Source organism: Callorhinus ursinus, unplaced genomic scaffold (genome assembly GCF_003265705.2).
Source record: "Callorhinus ursinus isolate GAN/ISIS: 27379988/994484 unplaced genomic scaffold, GSC_fseal_2.0 scaffold5, whole genome shotgun sequence".
NCBI lineage: Eukaryota > Metazoa > Chordata > Mammalia > Carnivora > Otariidae > Callorhinus > Callorhinus ursinus.
Window position 1 is genome coordinate 38,432,503 of NW_027397067.1, and position 25,487 is coordinate 38,457,989.

At 37.2% G+C, this 25,487-nt stretch overlaps 1 protein-coding gene across 1 annotated transcript in view; it reads left to right on the forward strand.

Annotated features, from left to right (window-relative positions):
• The window catches only part of NECAB1 (N-terminal EF-hand calcium binding protein 1), a 190,620-nt gene that overhangs the window by 85,523 nt on the left and 79,610 nt on the right, over nucleotides 1-25,487 (forward strand). The window contains exons 4-5 of the mRNA XM_025871486.2: nucleotides 3,930-3,955; nucleotides 16,979-17,076. Of these exons, the coding sequence (XP_025727271.1) occupies nucleotides 3,930-3,955; nucleotides 16,979-17,076 (124 nt within the window). The remainder of the gene's footprint in view (nucleotides 1-3,929; nucleotides 3,956-16,978; nucleotides 17,077-25,487) is intronic.

Sequence of the window (25,487 nt, forward strand, 5' to 3'; positions counted from 1 at the left end):
TGGTAATATTCAGACTGGCTGGTGATGAACTGGAAGCTCAGTAGAATGTGAAGTAGGACTTAGACTCTAAAGTTTCCTGTTTAGATCCACAGTATAGTAATTTTGAAGAAGTAGCTAAAAATCTTGAATATAATCAGAAGCAAAGAAAGAGTTGAGAATGGTGGTTTTTCAGTAAGGAAGTCCTAAGCCTGTGTTCTTATTTATAGAGCAAACACAGATGAGTGCATTGAAAAATACTTCAGAGATGACTAAGAATGTTCATGTGAAGCTAAAATTGTTTTGAGGTGGACCCTGGAATTGAGAGCTGGCTTCTAAAAGGTTGTGTTAGAAAGATTCTGAAATCCCAAGTAGAAATCAGTCTGCCCTTCCCAGGTAGTTTCTCTTTTCTTGACAGTAAACCTACTTCTCAGGAGAGCAGTTCAGAACGAACAGTGCCTGACACAGAAGAATCAAGACAAAACAACTTTAGCTGCCCCTAAGACTTGTAAATGAGTGGTGTTGAGTGTATGTTGTGTCCTTGTTACACTTGGAGTGTCTGAGTGGTGCTTTTTGCAAAATTGAGTGATAGGTCCAAACTGACAGATATATTGTAATTTGTACCAAGTAGATTCTTAAGTTAAATAATAAGAACCTTATCTTTTATGCTTCACATCTTTTCCTGATTCATTCTATTTGTAATCACAAAGTTTGCTTTTTCCCCCATTATAAATGAAACCTTGTAATAAGAGAAACCAAAGATTTGGAAAACTGTAAAGAGGGCAAAAGCAAACCCACCCAAAGTCCTAGCATCCACAAGCAATGTGACCTGCTATTGGTTGTTACTTTTTCCCCAAGTCCTTAACATATGCATTTTTTGATTCTATATATACTATTTATATTGGGTTTCACATTTTTACATAACTTCTAAACATAAGCTTTTTTCAAGCTATTGACAACTCTTTAGATACATTTTAATGATTATCTAATGATATGCAGTTTGCTTAGTTATTCAGCTAATGAGCACTTAGTTTGTTTCCATTTCTCCCCCTCACAATTGTCAGTCAGGCTGCAGTGAATGTCTTTGTTCTTTATCCCTCCTTGGCGTCTGAGAATGCATTCTGATAGTAACACCCCTCTGGTTCTGTTTTCAGTAAGAATGTTTACTATGTGACTAGCATTTATTCTTTCCATTTAGCTTTCTTTTTTAAAAAAAAAATGGCATAGCTAAAAGATTATAGGTTTTCTTACTGTAAACATGAAAAGAAGCAGAACAATATCACACACTCTCAGATATACTGTAGGCTTATCTATGGCTTAATATACCTTTACAATCCTGTGTTACTACAGGATGGAGCTATCTCGTAAGAAATCAGTTCTATAGAATTCACCCATGTAAGTCTACTATTAAAAGAACCATGCTTTACTACGCACAACAAACAACATAGCACAGAAACAGTTAAATAAAGGAATGTTTGAGGGGATCATTATAGTACTTTATGAACATAGCCTTTTATTAAGGAATATGTAGAACTAATGTCATGCAAATTACTCTAAGCTATGTGTTTTTTTAAGATTTTTTTTAATTATTCATTTGAGACACAGAGATAGAGAAAGAGAGCATGAGCAAAGGGAAAGGCAGAGGGAGAGGGAGAAGCAGGCTCCCCGCTGAGCCAGGAACCCGATGTGGGGCTCGATCCCAGGATCCTGGGATCATGACCCGAGCTGAAGGCAGACGCTTAACGACTGAGCCACCCAGGCGCCCTGGGAACTGCTTGATTTTATAATGGCATTGAATTGATATTAATTTCCTCACTTGTATGTAAGAGAACATACTTATCTGTAGAAAGTACACACTGAAGTATTTAGGGGTAAAGGGATATCATTATCAGCAATGTACAATCAAATGATTTGAAGAAACAAACAGAAAAAGAATGTGATAAGTGAAATAAAATGTTGACAACTGGGGGATGGTTAGGTGAAGGGCACATTTTTTTTTTTGTAGTTTGCAATTATTTCAAAATAAAATTTAAAAGTGTGTGTGTGATGTCCAGGTGTTTCTTCTTGCCCCCATTGGATGGCCTTGCACCTTCCTTGGGTCGTATACCCCAATCTGGGATCAACTGGCCCAGACTATAGTAATAATGTCCAGACTGTTCTCTTGGCCTCTTTTCCACACTCTTTTTGCCTAACCTCAACTCAGCAGTTAGTGACCTTCCTGAAGTCTAAATCTGATGATGTCACTCCCCTTCTTTAAAATCCTCTGTGACTCTAAGTTGACAAGAGAACATAGAAACTTTTTAGTTGGTCACATGAGGCTTTTTCATTGTTTAGTCCCATTTCTTCATTAATGATCTATGTTCCAGCCAAAAGAACTACTCCTCGCATTCATAACTTTTATTGCAAATAGTGTTTCTTCTGACTGGAATGTTCTTCCTTTGTCGCCTTTTCTACTCCTATTTAACCCTTGAGACTTAGCCTCAAAATTTCATCCTCTGTAGTCCCTGATAACCTTGCAATTAGCCACTTAACCCATAGCAACTATTTTATCACATTTTAATTATTTACTGTAGAAGTCTACCTCTAAATCCAACTGCTAGAGACTAGTGATCAGACTTACTCATCTCAGTATCTGTTGCAACCTGATCCATCTGTGGCAGTTAGAACAGTGCCTAGTACATAGCAGTGAATGCCTGTGGGAAAAATGAATGAATGAGTAGAAACCCACACCAAAACTACTGCAGAAGGTTTTATGTATTCTGTCTGGTGGCAAATACTTTACAGAAAGACCTGCTTAAGTGAGGAGATGTCCTTTATCCAAGATCAAATATTCAGTGTCTGAGGATAAAATACTGAAGTTAAAATTATATTACAGCTAGTGATGGAACTGGTAAAAAGACCCAGCGTTTGAGTACCCCTCCAGCCCAGCAGCCCTGACTGCCACATAGAGGAGGGCTGGATTATGACAGTTACTTACATTGCGTTTTCACGTGTGGCAGCTGAATAAAATCAAAGATTTTCAGTTAGTTGATGTTTGCAGTTGACTTTTAGTAAGTCTTTATAATCTTTAAGACGTTTACTTTTATTCCGATTTCATTTAAACTTTCTAAAATTAGGAGTGAGTGTTGAATTTTATTAAATTCCCATCTAGTGTTAAATAGGAGTTTTCTCCTCTAAGTTATAATGTAATCTTAGGTTGATTTATTGCTTGATTTTGGACGATTCTTGCATTCCTATACCATGCCTGCCATGGTCAAGACATTATTCTAATAGGAATGTATTATATCTGCTAATATTTCATCTGCTATTCTATATTTATCTTCATAAGAGTAAGAGGTAACTATTGTTTACATGTAAGTATTAAGCCATGTAACTCTTTGTTATGTGTCAGAAATCATTCCAAAAAGGCATGGAGTCGAACTTACCTCATAGGTTGAGTTTAGATATGGAAGTTCTAGCAGTTCTACCAAGTCAGAAATCCTGATAGTTAACATTTACTGAGTGCTTATTTTGTGTCACTCTTTTAACTGCTTTATATGTATTAACCCATTTACGTCCTATTGCATTCATATGAAACAGAACTTATTATCCCCATCTTGTGATTGAGGAACTGAGCCCTGGGATGCAAAGTCAGTTCAGGGTCACATGAGTGGTAAATGGTAGAGTCAGGATTTGAACTCAGGCATTCTGGCTCCAGAGTCTATGTTCTTCACAATTAGGCAGTATTCCCCAGCATGATACTGGGGGAAACACAAACCCCGGGAATTATTTGCTCAGAGATGGAATCTGATGTAATCATTGTTCACATGACTATTTAAGCAATGTAGAATATATAAGAGAAATACCATAACTACATATCATCTATTAATATAGTACTATAGATTGGGGGAATAACTGTAAGTATTTAACTACTTAAATATTACCAAAGTAACAACAATTTTTTTTCTTTTCAGCAATCTTGACACAGAAGAACTCTGTGGTAAGTTGTGGTATTTTGGGGGGAGGGGTGAGCAATCAAACTCACTACTTGTTTTAGGATGAAAAAGAACCTCATCTTATTTAAATTTCTACATACCCTGAAGTTAATGTCCTAGATTTGGAATATAGTAAAAGATAATTGAGATCTCAAGGGATTTATCTTCATCTGTGAGTTTTACTCAAGCATGTGTTTCAGTGGAGAAAGAGTTGGGGCTCATTAATTTGTTCATAGAGAAGAATTATTTTGCACTTGGTACAATTAGTTTAACAGTAGCAAATTCTCCCCTAGTTTGAATATATTTTTACATTGGTGTTTAATACAACTTCATTATTCTCTTCAAGTATGTTGCCTTTACTACTGTTTTTGCAAAATTGACCCCCTTGACATATAAAAACAACTTTGTTCCATACCTCCCTAAACAGTTCTGGAATGTTAAATGTCACTTGCAAAACGAGTTTCAGTAGAGAGGAATTTCTACAGATTCCTGACTTGCAGCCTCTTCATTTATTTTCTTCATCTTCATGGTTGGAAACAAAAGTCAAAGGCTAGGAATGTGGAAAAGGCCAACATTTCTGCAATTTTTTTTTGTTATGAAAAAATTATGAAGCATTCTGAGACTAGTGTGAAACAGCTATATTTCTCTGAACGCTGGGAGGTTTTAAGTTTTCTGTTTTAAGGTAATTATATAACACCTTGTCCAAGTTTTATTGATATTATTGTCTAGGTTTTTTAAAAATAATTTTACAGATGAGATTCTCTGAAACTCCTAATTGAAGTCACCGGTGCTTCCTGAACATCTTCTAAGTCTTACAAATTTAAAGTTTACCAAATCATCACAAAGTCCATTTTAGAGTATACAAGAGTGGTTATCTTTCATTTCATTAAATGGTAGAGTGACACTGAGTGAGGTTATGTCAGAAAAAAATATCAGAACACAAGGTTTCAGTAACTCTGAACAACACAAATATGATAATCACATAGGCTTTCCAATTTTCCAGTGGTCCTAAAACACTTTCTGTTCCTGCATAGTGTCTCTCTCCTATTCAGTGAAAAGAATCCAGCTGAAGAGCAAGTTGTTTACGCAGAAACAAGGTTTCTGGTACCAAAGCAGGTCATGATTTTGTTAATTATGAAACACTAATAAAGAAAAACCGGGAAAATCCTGACCTGCTTCTACACATAATCCAACCATGACCCATCCACACACGGGTATTAAACTGTGCCAAGTGGGCCAAAGGACCTGTGGGGACTATGGCCACCAGGCTTTCTAAAGAATAGCAATTACTATAAAGGTCAAGTTGTGGTCCATTCTCATCCATGTGCAGATGGTACCTGCCAGTGAAGTGGGGAGATAAAGAACTGAGATTATCTCGATAATTTTGTGAGGTTGGGAGACCCATTTGCCTCAAGTGTCTGGATAGGTCAGGCCAAAGTAATGCTTTCCTCAAATCATCCAGATAATTCTTTTTGTTTTCTACTCAACTTTGCCTGGGTAGGCATGGCTCATGAGAAAGCACACTGTTCTAAGGGCTTTTAACATAAGACATTTAGTGGTTCTTTATTTGCTATGTTGCTTATGTATTGTCACTAAGGCATATTACATTATCCTCTCTTAGTATGATTGTGTATCTTCACTTAATCCTCTACAAAAAAAAATGTTTAATTTGTTTCTATAATAATAGAACTAGATTAGGAACCTACTCTGCATTTACTGGAAAAAGCTTTGACTATGATTTTCCACATAGTAGGGAACTAGTATATGGGGTGTTTTGTTTTGTTTTTTTTTTTAAGAGAACATGCATACAAGCTGGGGGAGGGGGTGGGGCAGAGGGAGAGAGACAGGGACAGAGAGAGAGAATCCCAAGCAGCCTCCACTCTGAGTCAGAGCATGATGTGGGGCTTGATCTCAAGACCCTGAGATCATGACCTGAACTGAAATCAAGAGGCAGATGCTTAACTGACTGAACCACCCAGGCACCCCTAGTATATGGGGTTTTAATGCAACCAAATTGCTCTGTATTTTTAAACCCAGTGATTGTACTCCCAATCATATATGATAACCCTCCCCCTCTCTGTTCAAGAATATGCATTTTAATTTCCAGAGTATAGTTTCATGTCTTGTTATTTTGTAAATATAAAGCAAATATTTCAGTTGGATTCTAATCAAAACCAAATGCTTTAGTGCAAGCAAGTAAAATCTGTCAACTCACACCCCGTACACATTCCCCCTTGTGCATGGAAGGAATGGCACTTGATCAGTATGGAAAGCAGATTTCATGTGCTCTTTCCTAGAAGCAGTTAAAAGGTCCAGGTATCTAAAACTTCCGTTCTGTTGCTTTTACTTAGTTTGTTCTTTTGCTAAATTATGGGCCTAGAAATCAAAAGCTATCAAAATTAAGATTTAGTTATGAAAATAATACTTAGTTTTTAAAATCTAATAATACAGAATTACATAGGCATTTAAGATGGAATGTCAGTCACCTTTCCCCCCCCCCTTTTTCCCTAATCTCTGCTGCTAATTGCTTGGAGCATCTCCTTCCAGATGTTTTTATTCATAAATTGACATCATACATATGCTATGATAGATAATTTTTCCAACAGTGAGATCATACTATATGATCAGTACAGCTGCACACTGTTCGTTTTATTAGAAAGGCTGCACATGTGCTGCATTTACCTTCATTTTTTTCAATCAAATCCTTTTTTGTGGATTTTCAGGTTGTTTCCAACTTTTCACTTGGACAAACAGCATTGAAGTAAATATCTTCATTTGTGTTATAGTCATACTCTTGTTTGAGTTGTTCTATATGGTAGATGCCTTAGGTATAATTACTTGGCCAAAGATTCTTCAGTTGGCACTTCCACCAGCAGTGTGGAGGCATGCCACGTCATTCACTCTTCCCATAATTAGGGAGGCCTGCCCAAATAGAAGCTTTAGGCCATATCTTATCAGTCAGTATATAACTCACCTACAACTAGGTTTATGTGTTTGAACTCTAGCTTTGAGTCTTTGGTTTTCTGTTCATTCCATCTTTAGCTGTGATCCTAATCTATCAGGAGTAAAATTATAATGTTCCTGACCCAACCCAGAGCTGAAGGATAGAGGCTGAACAAATGACCTTAGTGTGACCCCTGGGCAGTGCTGAGAGGTACCTTTGCCAGCCAAGTTGAATGCTGGAAAATCAGAAGTCACTATTCCTCTTCCAGACTATTAGAACTGTGGCTACCTGGCACATTTATAAAATCACCAAAAAAGAGGGGAACCTGGCTGACTCAGTCTCAGCTCAGGACTTGATCTCAGGGTTGTGAGCTCTAGCCCTGCGTTGGGCTCCAAAAAAAAAAAAAAGAAAAATGCCAAAAAAGAGATGTAAAACATTTTGCATGACACTGATATTCATTCTCTCAAAATAACCCACATTCTTAGATTCCGAACTGACACCTCTATTCAGAGCATGGGTGTTCTCCCCACCTCTCTGTTCTCTGTCATCTCAGTATTTTCCTCCCAATCTAGTATACTGCTTGGGAAGCTATAGGGAGGTACGTACTGTAGGATTTTCATCTAAACTCATGAGAGTGCTTTGTGAGATCAGGTCCCAGTGTGGCCTTGGTGGAGGGTATGGGGCTTTGGTTCTGATTTGAAATTCTTAGGCCAAACCTGAAAACACAACCACCTGGAGGATTAAGAGGCAGTCTAGGAAAACAAAACTTGGTGATGTGACACCACCAGTTAAGTACAGTAGGGAAGGGAGAAACTAACCTTTGGTTAGCATATTATTAGCAAAGATGTTGCATTGAATTTCCACGAGGAGATAATTTGCTTTCTGATAGGCAACTTGTCGAATAAGTCTGTTTATAAATCATGCTCTATTCTCTTATAAAACAACGTTCAGACTCTTACCGTTCAAAGATTCTTCACTTAAACTGATGAGAATTGGTTGTCACACATTTCCATATGTGCTATACAATTCTGCTTTGCTCTTGCCCATGGAACTCACATGCAGTTTTCAATAAAAGTAGATTTCTCCAGGAAATTATTCTAGTTCTCCGAGGACAAGAGTTTTTACTTTTTTCCCCACACAGAACAAGGCAACTCTTTTTATTTTGTCTTTTGATACTATATCAAATCATATTATAGACTTTAAGAAAAAGTACCCTACGCGCAAAAGATGTAAAAAGAGTTCCACGTATAATGGATTCTTTGGGGACTGTCCTGAGACCATGCAAATATTCAGCATTTTATCTGTGCTCTGTAGATAGTGAGTTGAAGGGATAGATGTCACCCTGAGGGGGTGTCCCCATCTTCACTCCTGCTTGGCTTCACTCTGACCCTTTGGGGCACGTGTGAAATAAAGCTCTGAGCCCAGGCCTGCTCTGTGAAGCTGTCTCTGATTCCCTGCAGAAGGACTTCAGCATTCTTTGACCTGAAATTTTTTTTTGGGGGGGATGATTAATCCAAAAATATCTTTATTTCACAGTAGGGTACTGCAGTGTGTGATTTGAGATCTAATCCACATAACATTAATTTCAGGTATATAACAATGATTTGATATTTGTTTATATTATGAAATGATCACTACAGTAAGTCTAGTTAACATCCATCACTACACAGTTTGTCTTGTAAGAAGAACTTAAAAAAACAAATGATACCCAAAGTTAGTAGAATGAAGGTATTAACAAAGATCAGAGCAGAAATAAATGAAATAGAGACCAAAAAGACAATAAATCAATGAAAGTTTTCTATAGTGACTGCGCCAATTTACATTCCCACCAACAGTATACAAAGGTTCCCTTTTCTCCATTTTTTTAAAGATTTATTTATTTATTTATTTATTTATTTATTTATTTATTTATTTATTTATTTGACAGAGACACAGCAAGAGAGGGAACACAAGCAGGGGGAGTGGGAGAGGGAGAAGCAGGCTTCCTGCTGAGCAGGGAGCCTGATGCGGGGCTCTATCCCAGGACCCTGGGATCATGACCTGAGCCGAAGGCAGACGCTTAACGGCTAAGCTACCCGGCGCGCCTCTCCACATTTTCACCAACACTTACCTACTGGCCTTCTGATAATCCACATTCTAACAGTTGCTATCTCATTGTGCTTTCAATTTGCAATTCTCTGATGATTAGCTATGTTGAACACCTTTTCATGTACCTATTTTCCATGCATATGTCTTCTTTGGGAAAATGTCTATTCTAGTCCTCTGTCCATTTTGGTTTTTTGTTTTTGCTATTGTGCTGTATAAGTTCTTCATATATTTTGGATATTAACCACTTAACCAGATGTAGGATTTGCAGATATCTTCTCCTATTCGGTAGGTTGCATTTTCATTTGTTTTTGTTTCCTTTGCTTTGCAGAAGCTTTTTAGTTTGGTGTAGTCCCATGTGTTTGTTTATAATTTGTTGCCTCTGCTTTTGGTGTCAGATCCAAAAAAAAATCATTGCAAAGACTGATATCAAGGGACTAACCATCTGTGTTTTCCTCTAGGAGTTATATGGTTTCAGGCCCTAAATCTAAATCTTTAATCCAATTTAAGTTGATTTTTGTGTATGGTGAAAGATAGGGTCTCAGTTTTTTTTTTTCTTTTGCATATAGCTGTCCAGGTTTCCTTGTACCATTTATTAAAAAGACTGCCCTTTCCCCATTGTATATCTTGGCTCCTTTGTCATAAATTAATTGATCATATATGCATGGGTTTATTTCTAGGCTGTTTTGTTCTATTGATCTTTGTGTCTTTTTATGCCAGTAGCATACTGTTTTTATTACCATAGCTTGTAATATAACTTTAAATTGAGAAGCATGATACCCTTCAGCTTTGTTCTTTCTCAAAATTGCTTTTGCTATTTGGGATCTTTTGTGATTCTATACACATTTTCGGATTGTTTTTTCTATTTCTGAAAAATGCCATTTGAATTTTGATAGGGTTTGAATTGTATCTGTAAATTGCTTTGGATAATATGGACATTTTAACAATACTCTTCCAATCCCTGAGCGCAGACTGATTTTTCACTTGTCTTCAATTTCTTTCATCAATATATTACAGTTTTTATAGGTTGTGTGCAGATTTTTTTACTTCCTTGGTTAAATTTATTCTTAGGTATTCTTTAAATGCTATTAAAACTGGGATTTTTCTTTTATCTTCTAGTAGTTCATTATTAGTGTACAGAAATGCATCTGATTTTTATATATTGATTTTGTATCCTGTAACTTTACTGAATTTGTTTATTCTAACAGTTTTTTAGTTGAGTCTTTAGGGTTTTCTATATATAATATCTTGTCAAATAGTGAGTTACCCTTCCTTTCTGATTTGAATGACTTTTATTTTTCATGCCTACTTGCTTTGGCTCAGACTTCCAATACTATGTTGAATAAAAGTGGTCTTGTCTTCTTCCTGATCTTAGAGGAAAAGTTTTAACTCTTCAGCACTGATATGATGTTAGCTGTGGGCTTGTCATATTTGTCCTTTATTATGTTAAGATATGTTCCCTCTATACACACTTTGAGAGTTTTTATCACGAATGGGCATGGAATTTTGTCAAAAGCTTGATTGATTTTTATGGGTGTTGAACCATCCTTGCATCTCTGGAAAAAGTCTTCTTGATGGTGTATGATCCTTTTAATGTATTGTTGATTTCAGTTAGCTAATATTTTGTTGGGGATTTTTGCATCTGTGTTCATCAGGGATACTGACTTGTAGTTTTCTTGTAGTGTCCTTGTCTGGTTTTGGTAGGAGGATGATATGGCCTTATAAAGTGAGTTTTGAAATAGTCCTTCTTTTACCATTTTTTTTTTTTTGAAGAATTTGAGAAGGATTGGTATTGTTCTTTAAATGTTTGGTAGAATTCACCAGTGAAGCCATTTGGTCCTGGACTTCTGTTTGGGAAGTTTTTGATTACTGAATCAATTTTCTTACTAGTAATTGGTCTATTCAGATTTTCTATTTTGTCATGAGTTGGTCTTTGTAGGTTGTGTATTTCTTTTCTAGGAATTTATCCATTTCTCTTAGGTTGTCCTGCTTGTTGGTATATAGTTGTTCATAGTAGTCTCTTATGTTCCTTTGCATTTCTATTTTATCAATTGTAATGTCTCTTTCATTTCTGTTATTTAGTCCTCTTTTTTGTTTCTTGGTGAATTAGCTAAATGTTTGTCAATTTTATCTTTCAAAAAACCAGCTTTTACTTTCATTGATTTATTGTCTTTTTGGTCTCTCATTTATTTCTGCTCTGATCTTTGTTAATACCTTCATTCTACTAACTTTGGGCATCATTTATTTTTTTATTTGTTTTCTAGTTTCTTGAGGTACACAGAGGGTTGGTTATTTGAGATCTTTCTTGTTTCTTGATGTAGGTAGGCATTTAGGTGTATGAACTTGCCCTTTAGAACTGCTTTTGCTACATCCCATAAGTTTTGGTATGTCGTATTTTCACTTTCATTTGTCTCAAGATGTTTTGGGCATTCTCTTTTGATTTCTTCTTTGATTCATGGTTGTTCAGAAGAGGTAGTTTAATCTCCACATATTTGTGAATTTTTGTTTTCATCTTGTAATTGATTTCTAGTTTTATACCATTGTGGTCAGATAAGGTGCTTGGTATAATTTCAGTCTTCTTAAATTTATTAAGACTAGTTTTGTGACCTAACATATCACCTATCCTGAGGAATGTTCCTTGTGTACTTGAGAAGAATTTGTATTTTGTTGCTTTTGGATGGAATGTGTGTGTGTGTGTATGTATGTATGTACATATGTATGTGTGTATACATAGTCCATTTGGTCTAATGTGTCATTTAAGACCATTGTTTCTTTATTGATTTTTCTGTCTGAATGATCTATTGATGTAAGTGGCATATTAAAGTCCCTTACTATTATTGTATTTCTATTTCTGTCTTTAAGACTGCTAATATATGCCTTATATATTTAAGTGCTCCTATGTTATATGCATATATATTTACAAATGTAATATTCTTTTGGTGGATTGACCCTTTATCATTATGTAATAGCTTTCTTTATCTTTTTTTATAATCTTTGTCTTAAAGTTTATTTTATCTGATATAAGTATAGCTACTCTAGCTTTCTTTTGGTTTCTACTCAGTCTGTGTCCTTATATTTTAAATGAGTCTCTTGTTGGCAGCATATAGATGGATTTTTTAAATCCATCCATCCACTCTGTCTTTTGGAGAATTTAGTCCATTTACATTTAAAGTAAGTATTGATACATATGTGCTTTGTTATGTATTGTTGATTGTTTCCTGACTGTTTTGTAGTTCCTCTGTTCCTTTTTCTCTTTCTTCCTTTGTGATTTGATGTTTTTCTGTAGTGGTATATTTCAGTTTTTTCTCAGTGTGTGTGTATGGGTGAGGGTGTGTGGGTGTGTGTGTGTGTGTGTATGTATCTACTGTAGGTTTTTGCTTTGTGGTTACCATGAGGCTTACATAAAACAATTTGTAACAGTCTGTTTTAACTTGATAACAACTTAAGTTTGAACACATTCTAAAACTCCACAATTTTATTCCCTCACCCCTGTGAAACGTTTTTTGTTATAGATGTCACAATTTATATATTTTATCTTGTGTATCTGGTAACAAATTACTGTAGTTATCATTATTTGAATACTTTTGTCTTTTAACCTTCATACTAGCTTTATAAGTGATTAACCCTCCACCTTTCTAACATGAGATTATTCTGAATTTTACTATACATTTACCTTTACCGGTGAGATTTACACTTTCATGTGTGTTCCTATTAATAATTAGTACCCTTTCATTTCAGCTCAAAGAAGTCCCTTTAATATTTCTTGTAAGACCAGCCTAGTGGTGACGAACTCCTTTTGCTTTTGCTGCTCTGGAATACTATTTCTATCTCCAATTCTGAAGGACGTATTCCTGGCTAGAGTATGCTTGGGTGACAGTGTTTTTCTTTTAGCACTTTGAATATATCATGCTGCTCTCTTCTGGCCTCCAAATTTCTGCTGAAAATCTGCTGATAGTCTTATTAGGGGTTCCTTTGTACCTAACAAGTTGGTTTTTCTCTTCTTTTTAAAAATCTCTCCTTGCCTTTAACTTTTGACAGTTTAATTATAATGTGTCTTGGTGAGGTTAACTGTGGCTTCACCTTAGTGGGAAGTTTATGGGTTTCCTGGATCTGTATGTCTGTTTCCTTTCCCCAGGTTGGAGAAGATTTCAGCCATTATTTTTCCAAACAAGATTTCTGCCCCTTTCTCTCTTTCTTCTCTTTCTGGGACCCCTATAATGTGAATGTTGGTCCTCTTGATGATGTCCTATAAGTTTCTTAAGCTCTCCTGACTCTTTTTTCATTCCTTTTCTTTTTGCTGCTCTGATTGGATAATTTCCACTGTCCTTTCTTCGAGTTTACTGATCCTTTCTTCTGGTTCATCTAGTCTGATTTTGAAGCCCTTTGTTGTACTTTTCACTTGAGTTATTGCATTCTTTGATTCAATGACTTCTATTTGGTACTTTGTATTTTGTATCTTTGTGAAATTCTAACTTTATTCATTTATTCTTCCAATTGGCAGTCATTTTTATAACCATTATTTTGCACTCTTTGTTAGGTAAATCACTAATCTCTATTATGTCTTTTTTCTAAAGTATATTACCTTATTCTTTCATTTGGAACATATTCCTCTGTTTCTTCATTTTCCTTGACTCTCTGAGTTGGTTTCTATGCATTAGATAAAACAAACACCTCTTCCAGTCTCGAGGGAGTGTACCTTACTTCTAAAGCTCTGAGTGTACCTTATCTTTCAACCCTGCCCTAGCTCTTGGTTGTCTTCAAATCTTGTTCAAGTAGCCCACTTTATTCTAGTGGCTCCAAGTAATTGAGGATGTGACAAGACTGGTCAGTGTCCCAAAGGGTAGAATCTCAGTCAACACTGACAGTGAGGCTATAGCACGAGACCCTCAGGGAATAGTTTTCAACCTCTTTCAGGAGAAGATTAGGTGATGGTTATTTCTGTCTGCTCCCTCTGCACTGATCCCTGGGTAATAGCCACTTAAGAACTGTTTCTTTCTTTGCTACGATCCTGTTGAATTCAGGAACACAAACCCTGCTGGCCATCAGAGCCAGGCTATCAAGGGATGTGCCCTCTCAGCAACAACCCCAAAAGCCTTGGTGCCAAATGTATCCATAGCTCCTTTCTTTAAAGATACCAATTACCTGGGGTAGGGTTAAGAGGGAGCACATAGATGGTGATGCCAGCCTCCCCAGTCTCTGGAGAGGATTGTTTTTGGCCCCTAGATGTGTGTTTAATTACAAGCCTACCTCTTAGGCCATAGCTATGAAGATAAGCTACTGGGCCTTTTTTCTCAGAAAGACTATGGGTATGTTTCAGTCTGCCATCTCTGTGCTGTGCCATGGGGGTGGGAGCCTACCTAGTTAAGAACTCTTTCTCCATGGTCCTATGGGGTCCACAAATGTAAGCCCCCTGGCCACTAGAACAAGGCAATACAGGGATGTCCCCTGCTTTGCCCTGTACTTTGGTTGCATTTTGTACCTGAGTTATTGAACCATTGTCTGGAACAATGACCATGTGTATAGCAGTTGTTTGTTGGAATGTTTATTTCCCCTACCTGGTTGTAGGCTCCTTAAATATTCTCTCTTCTTTGTATTCCAGGCTCCTAGTATAACCCATCTGGCATACAGAAGGCACTAAATAAATAGGTGTTAAGTCCTGGATTGACTAAATGAACCTTCACCATCATGAAGTGGAGGGTGGGGATTCTCTCCTTTTATCCATGTTAAATGTCTCTGGCTCCTTCATCTAATTTCCCTCTTTGAGTTCATTGGAGCCCTACTTGCCCTGGTACATGCCCCTTGGTAAGTTGTAAAACAATTTGAGTGGCACTGACCTGTGCCACCTCAAAATAACCCTTATCCTTATCCATGGCTTGGGTGTTGTAGTTCTCTCTATTCTGAGACTTATTTTCTTTGTGTTCCAGTATATTGCTTGGGGAGTAATTTTTTTTTTTTCCTAACTGCTTTGATAATTGAGATGAATGGGTAGATGAGTAAATGAAGGAAGGAAGTCTAGATAGGTGTCAGCTCAAAAACCTCATTGTCTTCTCATGTTCTTTATCAGCATATACCTTCACAAACTTGATTTCACAGTGGAAAGGCAATTTATAGTCTCTCCAGGGGACCTTCATTGATTCAGATCTCTTGTTTACGAAAATATTTTAAAAGGTGGTGTTCCCTCATGTTTTGTTTTTTTTTAAACCCTTATTTTTAAGCACCAAATTCTATTTTTCACTTAATATATTCTGCCTTCTTGCATTTGAAATCCCCATTATGGTCTTTTTGGAGTCTTTGTATACATTAAAAATATGCTAACAATTTTACTGTTTTCAATTTTTCTTTATACATTTTGCTTGTTTCAACTTGGTGCGGATTCTATTTTGCTAATTATTTTTGTCAAAGTTAATATTCTGTAACCACGTTAACTGCTTGCTAGTTCATGAACAATTTTGTTCACAGGGATTTCATTTATTGCAAATAATGGTGACAAGGTCAGATATGTTGGTCAACACTCACAGAAAATCAATTATCAGAGCCAAGAATTAAAATGTTACTGTCAAGTAGGTATTTAAGGATTATCTGCTTCCTTATTTATTTTCCAACTAATCCCTTCCTAAAAGAAGCCCTATGTGAGATGATTTGCACCACTTGTTTTTTTAAGGAATGCATAATCAGGAGTGCATTTGTCAAAAATATGCCATGCATGGGACACCTGGGTGGTTCAGTCGGTTAAGCATCTGCCTTTGGCTCAGATCATGCTCCCAGGGTCCTGGGATAAAGTACTGCATCAGGCTCCCTGCTAAGCAGTCTCCCTCTGCCTGCTCTGCCTGCCGCTCTCCCTGCTTGTGCTCTCTCTCTCTCTGACAAATAAATAAAATCTTTTAAAAATTGCCGTGCATTTTTAATCCATGTGTACACAAATTATAATTTGACAATGATAATCTTGAATTGTTTTATTGCTCACCTGTTTTGATTTTTTCTTTTCAGATGATTTCTGCACATTTACTAATAAATCATTCAATGATACTTCCCATTTGTTATTAGTATCAATGTCAACAAATAATTCCATCTTGAGCATTAAAGTTTCCATAAAACATACTGAAATTTATCCCAGTGATCTCAAATAGCTTTTTGTTGAGTTTTCTTCTCATTCAATTTGATTCCATAAATACTTACGGCACATTAAAGAGAGGCAATAATAAATTACAGCTCATCCAAGATGAGTTCACAAGAATGGTGGGGGCTAATGATTTTCTAGTGACTTAAAGTTCTAGGTCTTTTCAATATATGACTTCCTATGAATTTTGGTTAGGCCAGATCTGTCATTTCAGACAGAAAACTACCTAGACTCTAGACAAAGTCTAGAACACAGTAAATATGAGGTTTTGCATTTCTCTCTCCTGCACGTCAACTTGTTTGGGAACAGTCTATATTCCATACTCCTAATTGTCACATCCAATGTATTATTTATTTCTACCAATTGAAAAATGTGATAAACATCCCTTTTGCTTGCCCAGATTGTTGAAAAAAATTAAATCATAATAAGAATAATTACATGGGAGGTGCTAAGGAGGCCATCCTTGTGTTTTGTAGCATTATTAATTCTTAACCATGAGGAGAACTTACCTTGCTTAAATGTCTCCCAGGAGAAACAATAAAATGTAGTTTAATTTTTTGCTGAAACTACTGCCTTAATGCATGCTATAGTAATATGCTGTTGAGAACAATTTTTTATTGTTAACAGTATTGTCCATAGATCCAGATTCATTTTTTCCTATTTTTGTAGGAAAGAGCATTTCTTCAAGGATAATGGTAACCAGTTTTTTTTTTAATGAAATGAGGAATATTGATACCCTAGTCTCTTTTGAAAACCTTCCAGTTTTCACTTAGATCATTTTATTTGTTTTACACATTCATGGAGTATATCATCAGTTTATTTTGTTGTTATTTTATGATACCTAAATGCAAACATAATTTTTTTCAATATTTTTACTTTCAGAATATTTTTCCCAGCACCTGGGTGAATATGAGAATGTGCTAGCAGCACTTGAAGACCTAAATCTTTCCATCCTGAAGGCAATGGGCAAAACAAAAAAAGTAAGGAAATGTTGGTGTTTATTTTCTGTAAATCTCTTCTTTGAAAAAAAATTTCTTGAAAATCCTATTTCCTAACTTATCATAAAAGTATACACTGGTTTTTATCACTGATAACTTTCTCAATATTAAATGAGCTATTGTAGTCATTCACAACACAATTACAAAATACTAGGTGTCAGAATCTGCTTTTTGCTGAGGATACAAAGATACAAAAGCTGTTCAAGCAGCTCTCACTGTGGTCACGAGACAAGTGTGTAAACAAACAACTGCAATATAATACAACAGAGGGAAGCACAAGATGGGGCACCCGATTCATGCTGGAGGAGGTGACACCTGAGCAATTACAGATGAAATTATAGCTAGGAAAAGGTGAAACAAACACATGGAACAGCATATACAAAGGCCCTGTGTTGGAAGGGGCAGAGGGGAGGCACAGGGCTTTAAGGTAAATAAAGATGGTCAATAAGGTTAAAGTCTAGAACACTGAAGAATGGCATGATGTGAGATGTAACATGTGGTAGAGAGGGGCTGTACCTTTCGTGATTTTGTTGGTGAACCTGAGGATTTAGACCTGTATCCTAGATGCAAACAAATCAGCCACATTTTCAGCAAAGATACGGAAATTCATGCAGCCTTTTGAAAAGACCATATAAGAATGAGCTTGAGATTAGGGTGGGTGGGGAATAAGATCGGGAAGATGAGTGAGGAAGCTAGTTCACTAACCCAGGTGAGGGATGTTGGTAGTTTAAAGGTATTGGCAGACGTTATGGAAGAAAGGAAATTAACTGTACATATGTTGAGATCCTATCAGTAAAACTTGGAGAAGGAATGAATATGGGTGATGGGAGGACATGTCCAGGATGAATCCTGGTTTTTAGCTTGTATGCCTGGGTAATGGCACTACCTAGACAGAGAATGCTGCAAGAAGACCAGGTTTGAGGAGGTAAGATTGTAAGTTCTCTCTTAGACATGTTGAATCTAAACTGCCTTGGGGACATCTTAAGGAAATTCAAGTAAATGAATAGATGCATGGATCTGAATCTGAGAGGTGAAGTCTAGATTGGACATATGTTTGTGAATTATTAATACTTAGGCAGAGAACTTGAATGACATCATCTGGAGAGAGAATATATAGTAGAAAAAGGAGAGGACCTAACATTGAGCTTAAAGGAACTTCAAATTTTGTTGGTGGGTAGAAGAGAATGAGCCAGCATAAGAGTCTGAGAAGGAGTGAGCATAAAGAGGAGAGGGAATCTGGGAGATTGTAGTGTCCAGGAGTTGGGGGAGAGTATTCCATGAAACACAGAGTGGTCGATAGCATTGACTGCTATGGAGGGGTCAAGAGAGATGAGACTTATCTGTCAATCAAAAAAGACGTTAGCATGTGAGGTATGTAACAAGAAATAAAAATTTTTAAAGCTTACATGGAATTTCCGGATGAGGACAGTAGATGTATGTGTACGTCACTGAACTCTGCTTACTCCCGAAGCCCCCAAAGTAAACTAAAATAAGATGTTTTGTTTTTTTTTTTTAAAGCTATTTATTTATTTATTTATTTATTTATTTATTTATTTATTTATTTATTTATTTTGAGAAAGTGAGAATGAGTGAGAGAGAGAGAGCACTTGAGAGGGAAGAGGGTCAGAGGGAGAAGCAGACTCCCCGCCGAGCAGGGAGCCCGACGTGGGACTCGACCCGGGGACTCCAGGATCATGACCTGAGCCGAAGGCAGTCGCTTAACCAACTGAGCCACCCAGGTGCCCTAAAATAAGATGTTTTTAATGGGGAAGTGACAGAAGTTGGGAACTGAAAGGCCAGTGAAGGAGTGGTCGCTAGGAGCAGACCTGACACGTTTGACGGCTTGACTTGTAGTGGGAAAGCAGAATGCCCCAGCTTGGTTCTTAGAAAGGCTCAGGAACTTGGCACTAGTTGCCACTGGAAAAGGTTGGGAATGGTCGGGCTAAACCAGGGGGACCTGTTGGAAATCTGTGATTGCCTGCTTTTCTCCACCCAGCTGAGCAATTGCCTCTTGATCCACCCAGCTAGAAAACCTAGACTCGTTCCCTGAAAGGGTTAAAGGAGGGGGTCTCTGCCCCACAGCTGAGGGATTAAGTAAAAGTTTACAAACTAAATGAAAAGACCTCCAGCTTTCTTCCCCAAATTTAACTCCCAGAATCTTGGCCCCTCAGAGGGTTGGCATCCTGCAGGCAGACAGAAAGAGGTTGTCTCTGAGAAATCTTACCAATGCAATTGGGAGTCTCTCTCCTGGTAGGTGGAGCTCAGCCTGCTCTCCCTCTTCTTCCCTTGAATCCTAAAAGCTTGTCCACAGCCCATTCTTAAAGATGCACAGTCAGCCAAGTGTCATCAAACTTCTTACAGGAAAGGTGGAGACCAAGACAAACCAGAAATGGGGGAGGGAGGAAGGAATGCACAAAGTAATACAGGGGCCTCGACAGGAAGATGAAAACCCCCAGTCAGTCTCCTCAGCCTCCTCAGAGGGACAAGGGATGATGCTGTTTCCATGAAAAATAGGGTGACAAAGAGAACATTCAAGAGCTCTTTGAAATTAAAACAAGAGAGCAGAAATAAAGACGTAACAGAAATCCGGAAAATAAAGTTTAGAAAGTCTCCAAAAAAGTGAAGCAACAAAAAAAAGCATAAGCAAATTGGAGCATCAGCCTAAGCTGTCCTATATCCAAATAACAAATTCCAGAAAGAGAGAACAGAAGAATAGAGTCTGAAATACATTTTCTCTTGATCTGTTAAGGTGTATTTGGAAAGTGCATAAGATTTTACTCCTTGGGACCTTCCCTCCAGAAATGGTAATTCTTTCAAACCTCTGCTTGGTGTGGCTGGCTTCTCTCCTTATTTTTTAGGTCTCACCTTTAATACCATGTCCTCAAAGAGGTCTTCTCTGACTGCCTTATCTAAAAGAGGTTGTCTCTGAGTATCTCCTGTTCCTTGCTGGCAATGATCAGAATGAGTAACTATGCATTTTGTTTTCCTTGTCTGTAAAGAGGGGGAAGGCTGGTATCTTTTTGGAATACCCAGAGCCTCACATAGAGCCTGACAAAATGTACTCAAAAATTTATTGATTGGTTACATAAATTGACTTAAATAGATATTCATACAGCTCTAAAACTAAGTAATTTACTCCTGAAAGAAAAATTGCTCCTAAGTCCATCTAAGAGGTGTTCAGATATCCTTTAATTGGAAGGAAAAGCAAGTATATAATCCTTATTTTCTCACAAGTTATACTAAAATCATGTTCTTTGAATTAATACAGTGGGGCTTTATGGGATTTAAATCAAGAGCAATCTGTTATTTTGGTCTTCATTACAAAACCTATTTTTTTTAAGATTTTATTTATTTGTTAGCACAAGAGGGGGGCAGGGTCAGCAGCAGAAGCAGGCTCCCTACTCAGCAGGAGAGCCTAATGCGAGGTTCAATGCGGGGACTCTGGGATCATGACCTGAGCCGAAGGCAGACGCTTAACCGACTGAGCCACCCAGGCGCCCCCACAAAACCCATTTCTTAACAACAACCCTTAAAAATGCATTTGATCTATATAATCATATTGCTTAATCAAGGACAAAAAGATTTTAAGCGGTCAAAATAAAATTAGGAAAGCTTCTTTGTGTGATGAGTGAAATGCAGGAGTTTGACAGGTTTTTCAAGCTACTGCTGAACCGACCTCTCCGTACTGTCTAGCACAATGAGCCCTTCCGAGTGAGAAATCCAGCATTTCTTTTTGAGAATCTCTCTCTATTTTTACCAAGATGAAAAGTCCTGTCTCAGTAGGGAGGGCTGACTGTTCTAGGCTTTTATGAAAAGTGAAATGCAACCCATTCATGCAGTACATCCGTCTGCTGTGTCAGAGAATGGAGAAAATGGATTCCAGCTGCTTAACTTAAACCCCAGGAGGTGACTCAGGATGGATACAGTCTGTCATTCCCCTCCTCCTCCTGTTCCCTTAACCCAAGCCTTTCTCTAGGTTCTCAGGGGTTACCTGCATGATTATTCTACTTTGCTTATTTTTCAGAATAAACACCATGGGTCAAATTCTAAATGGTCATTTGAAAGCCTTGAAAGTAGCTAAAAGCAAAACTCCCTATCTGGCTTTGGGATGTCACACAAAAAAATACTGGGTTTGTCTGTTCATTTTTCTTTCTACAGTGGGATAAGAAGCTAATGTACATCATTAGTATGTGATGTGCTTGTAATCTCAAAACGTAGAATTCTGATGCTGCAGTTAAAAGTCATCTTGTGTCATTTATATAAACAAAAATGGAATTCTGGGTTCCCGTAAACCTTTCCTGGTAAGGCTTAAAAAGGAAATGGTCATAAGCTAAAGTGAAGAATGGTATTCTTGGGGCGCCTGGGTGGCTCAGTCGGTTAAGCAGCTGCCTTCAGCTCAGGTCATGATCCCAGGGTCCTGGGATCAAGCCCCACGTTGGGCTCCCTGCTCAGTGGAGAGTCTGCTTCTCCCTCTTCCTCTGTCTGTCTCTCTGCCTACTTGTACTCTCTCTATCTCTCTGTCAAATAAATAAATAAATAAAATCTTTAAAAAAATGGTATTCTTAAAATAATTACATAGTTTGTGAGTAATTCACCTTGATGAGTGAATCTGGGAAAATGTCCAAAATTAAAATGTATACATATTTTATAGTTTTCACCTGGAAGTCATTTTTCAAACAGGTACGTTCTACATCTTCAACTATTTTAAGAAAAAAATAGACTTGAGTCCTAGTATCATTGGGTCTCTGTTTTTCCTTGCTTCTTAAATCTGCCTTTGGGATCTGTAGACACCTTCATTTTAACCTTCCCATCTCTTCTTTGTTCCTGTTTCCTTATATTTAGCATCTGGGCGCCCTGGGCTCCATATTCCTTTCACTTGTTAAAACCCACTATTTTTTTTCATTTATGAGAAAAAGAAGCCTGTGTGTGTGTGTGTGTGTGTGTGTGTGTGTGTGTGTGTGTGTGTGTTCTTCTATGAAGAAGAAATAGTAAAAGGTCTCAGAATTTCTGTCTGGGGGAAAACATCATTAATTGCTACAATTTTATGCAGGATTTATCATTAAAATAAAAACTTAAAAATGTCCTTTGTTTCAGACAAAATATAGGAACTGATATTGTACCATGTGTGGAATAGTTAAAACACCTTCACAGGCTCATAGAAGGCAGGCCCTTAATTCTTTATGGTTTCATTATAATCCTTTTAAGTATTCTTTAAAATGAAATATATTCTTGGACTTCATAGTAACCAGAGGAAAACAAGCTTATCTGACATCCCATTTGAAATGATCTGTCTTTTGTATGAGTGTTTAGGGAAGAGGAGGTAGACACTAGGGCCATGGAAAATAGGAGAAAAATGCCTGGAGGTTGCCAATTTGGCCCAGAAAGAGAGAAGCCCTGTGTCAAGCCCATGTTTTAGAATCTTCCTTCCCACATTGACCAGACTTGTGCCCAGTGCTGGCAAAGAGAAACCCCAGGCCCTTGGAAAGTCTACTCTGTTATCATGGGACTTTCTCCTCCTGAAGGAATCTGCAGTGTCTGCTGACTCAGAGGAAGGACTCCTGGCCCAGGGAACTTGCCACCACTGTCTGAACAGGGAAAGGGCAGAACTGAGGTCAGAGAGCTGACCCAGTTTATGTGAGTATGATTCGAGGGATAATTTAAAGGTGAGAAGAGGCCACTTTGAGGTTACTGGTAGGGTTCAGACAATGGTGCAGGTGATTATTTGAGTCAAGACCATCAACTGGAGGCTAGGAGGAGGGACCCCAGCTCACAGTGAAGTCTGGTCAGTGCGAGGACTTGGATTGGCACCCTCCCAGAAACCACATCAGTAGTTCTTCCTAACCATTGCTGGAACCCTGCCAAACTCCTGGCAGCTGACCTGACTTCCCTGAGCCAGGTTACCAGACAACAGTTTAGGGCTTGAGTGGCTATGAGCAAAAAAGGAATGAGGAGTAACAATTGATGCCAACTAAAGTTTATATAGTACCTTCGGGTTTTCAGTGTGCTTTAATATATGTAATTTCATTTATCCTTCATAACACCCCAGTGAAGAATGTCAGGCAAATAAAAATATACTCATTTCAAAAATGGGGAAACTGAGTCATAAAGTAGTTAGTTGATTTGATACCATAAAGCTAGTGAGATTTAAACCCAGTTCTCATTGGAAAATTTTTTATTTAAGGTTTATGTGGTCCCATATAGAACATATTGCAAATATGCAATTCTAAGTTGTATCATGGCACAAAAAAAATGGTCTTTGAAATGATTGAGCTCTTCAGAGTTTAGTTGTGGATCAGCGAAGTCTGGAGACTTCTAGCTTCCATGGTTAAGTTATTTTCAACTTTGTTTTAGGCAAATTAACAAATAGGTTTCCAGAGCTTTTTGTAATACGTAAAGAACATATGAAAGAAATTACAGAAGCAGATAACTAAGTGCTAAGGTAATAAATAAACACTAAAATCAAATATGAATGGTGGATAAGCAAAGTTCTAGGCAAGGAAGTTCATACATTTTAAAATACATAGTCTGTTTTCATCAGAGGAACAGATGGAACAGTTACCTAAAAAACAAAGGAAGTTGCCTGCCACGTCAAACAAGAGAGATTTAACTTTTTACCTGGAAAGTAAAATATATCCAAAAGAAAGGCTACTCTACTGGAGATCAATAGGCAGAAATATTGGTGACCTTATGAGCTCTGGGTAGATTTATAAAGGATCTGAAAGTATCCAAATAGGAGCCCACCTGATTTTTTTTCCCCCAAATAGCTGACTATTTGGACACTGTTTCTTCATTTTTTTATCCCACTCACTAAAATGCCGCATTTACCATTTGTTAAATACTTATACTTGGTTTTGTGCCCAAGGACACTGTCCTGTTCCACTTTATAAAACCATATTGTCTAATATTAATATGTTTTAATTTTTGAATACTTGGGTATGTTTGAAAACATGAAAATACAAGTCTACCCTTAGTGTTCTTATTTTCCAAAGAGTTGTTTTTCCCATGTTGCCATTTATACATAAGTTTTATAGTTGCTTTCCAATTCTAAGGAAAAATTCCATGGCAATTTTTATGGATTTACATTAAATTTGTAACTTTAAGAGAACTGTCATTTTGGTAATATGTCTTCCCATGCAGGTACATACATACTTCTCCATTTATCCAAGCTTCCTTTGGGGTCTCATTAAGTTTTTTATGGTATTTCATATGGTTTCAAAACACATCTTGTTAAATCAATTCACAGATATTTTATATTTCTGTTGGTTTTGTCAATGGCCTGCCTCTCCATATCCCTAACTTAATATTGGTGGTATATTGGAAAATGATTTTTTTGGTATATAAATTTGGTAACTAGGCTAGCTACCATCTTAAGTAGCTACTCTGTGACATGCCATTTCTCTTCCTTTGCTGGTATTATGGGTTCTAACACTGAAATCCATAGCCACTTACTGGAAGAACCAAGCCATCCCTCTGTCTCCCCTCAAATCCAGCTCTCTACTTCGTCTTTAGCTTTCTGACTCATCTTCTCCCACTTTTCTGATCTGAACTTTGAAACTGTACCTTATGCCTCTTGTTGTTATGTAAGATTTCAGATGCTTCAGTGCTGCAAGGCCTTAATAAATGTGACTCTACACTCTACAGTCCAACTATCTTAGAGGAACAAGATAATTTTCCACAATACCAAATAAAACTTTTAAAAAGTTGTCACAAAATACTACAAATACAAACTTATATTAACATTCTCTATTTTTATCAGAAGAGAAAAAAACAACAAAAATATATTTAGTTTAATTGTGGGTACATTGGGCTATGAATAAACTTGACATTCAAAAATGAGAGATCAATGTTAACTTAGTGGTCAGATAAAATTCAGGGAGGAGGTGAGACTTCAGTGAGCCTCAGAGAAGGGCCAGGATTTTAGTAGAGAAGGAAGATAGAAGGGCCTGCGCGGTATCAGCCCTTCTTTGACCTTTTAAGTGGGTAGTTGGGAACTGTTTCTTCCAGAGGCCTTCATGTTCAGAAGAGGGTATGGTTTATCAGCGGTCAGGGTGAGGTCATCCTGACCAGGATTTGTCACATTTCACCTTATTTACTGTTTCTTGAATGAGTGTATAAAAACCAAGCAGTGATCTTGCAAATAATCTTGAGAGGACTTAAAAAAAAATCCAACAAATTCCTGGACATGTGTCAGAGGCCCCAGGTAAACTTCCAGTGTACCTCTAAATCCACAGGGATCCCTACAAATAATCACTTTTTTCATGATTACTTTCTGTTTTCAGATAATCCTCCCAACCCTGTTCCCTTTTCTCAGCCCAACCAGAAAAAAGATATAGTGAGAAATAATTGTATTATGTGTCATGTCCCTGTGGTTTTGAATAGCTGTTTATTTTCTT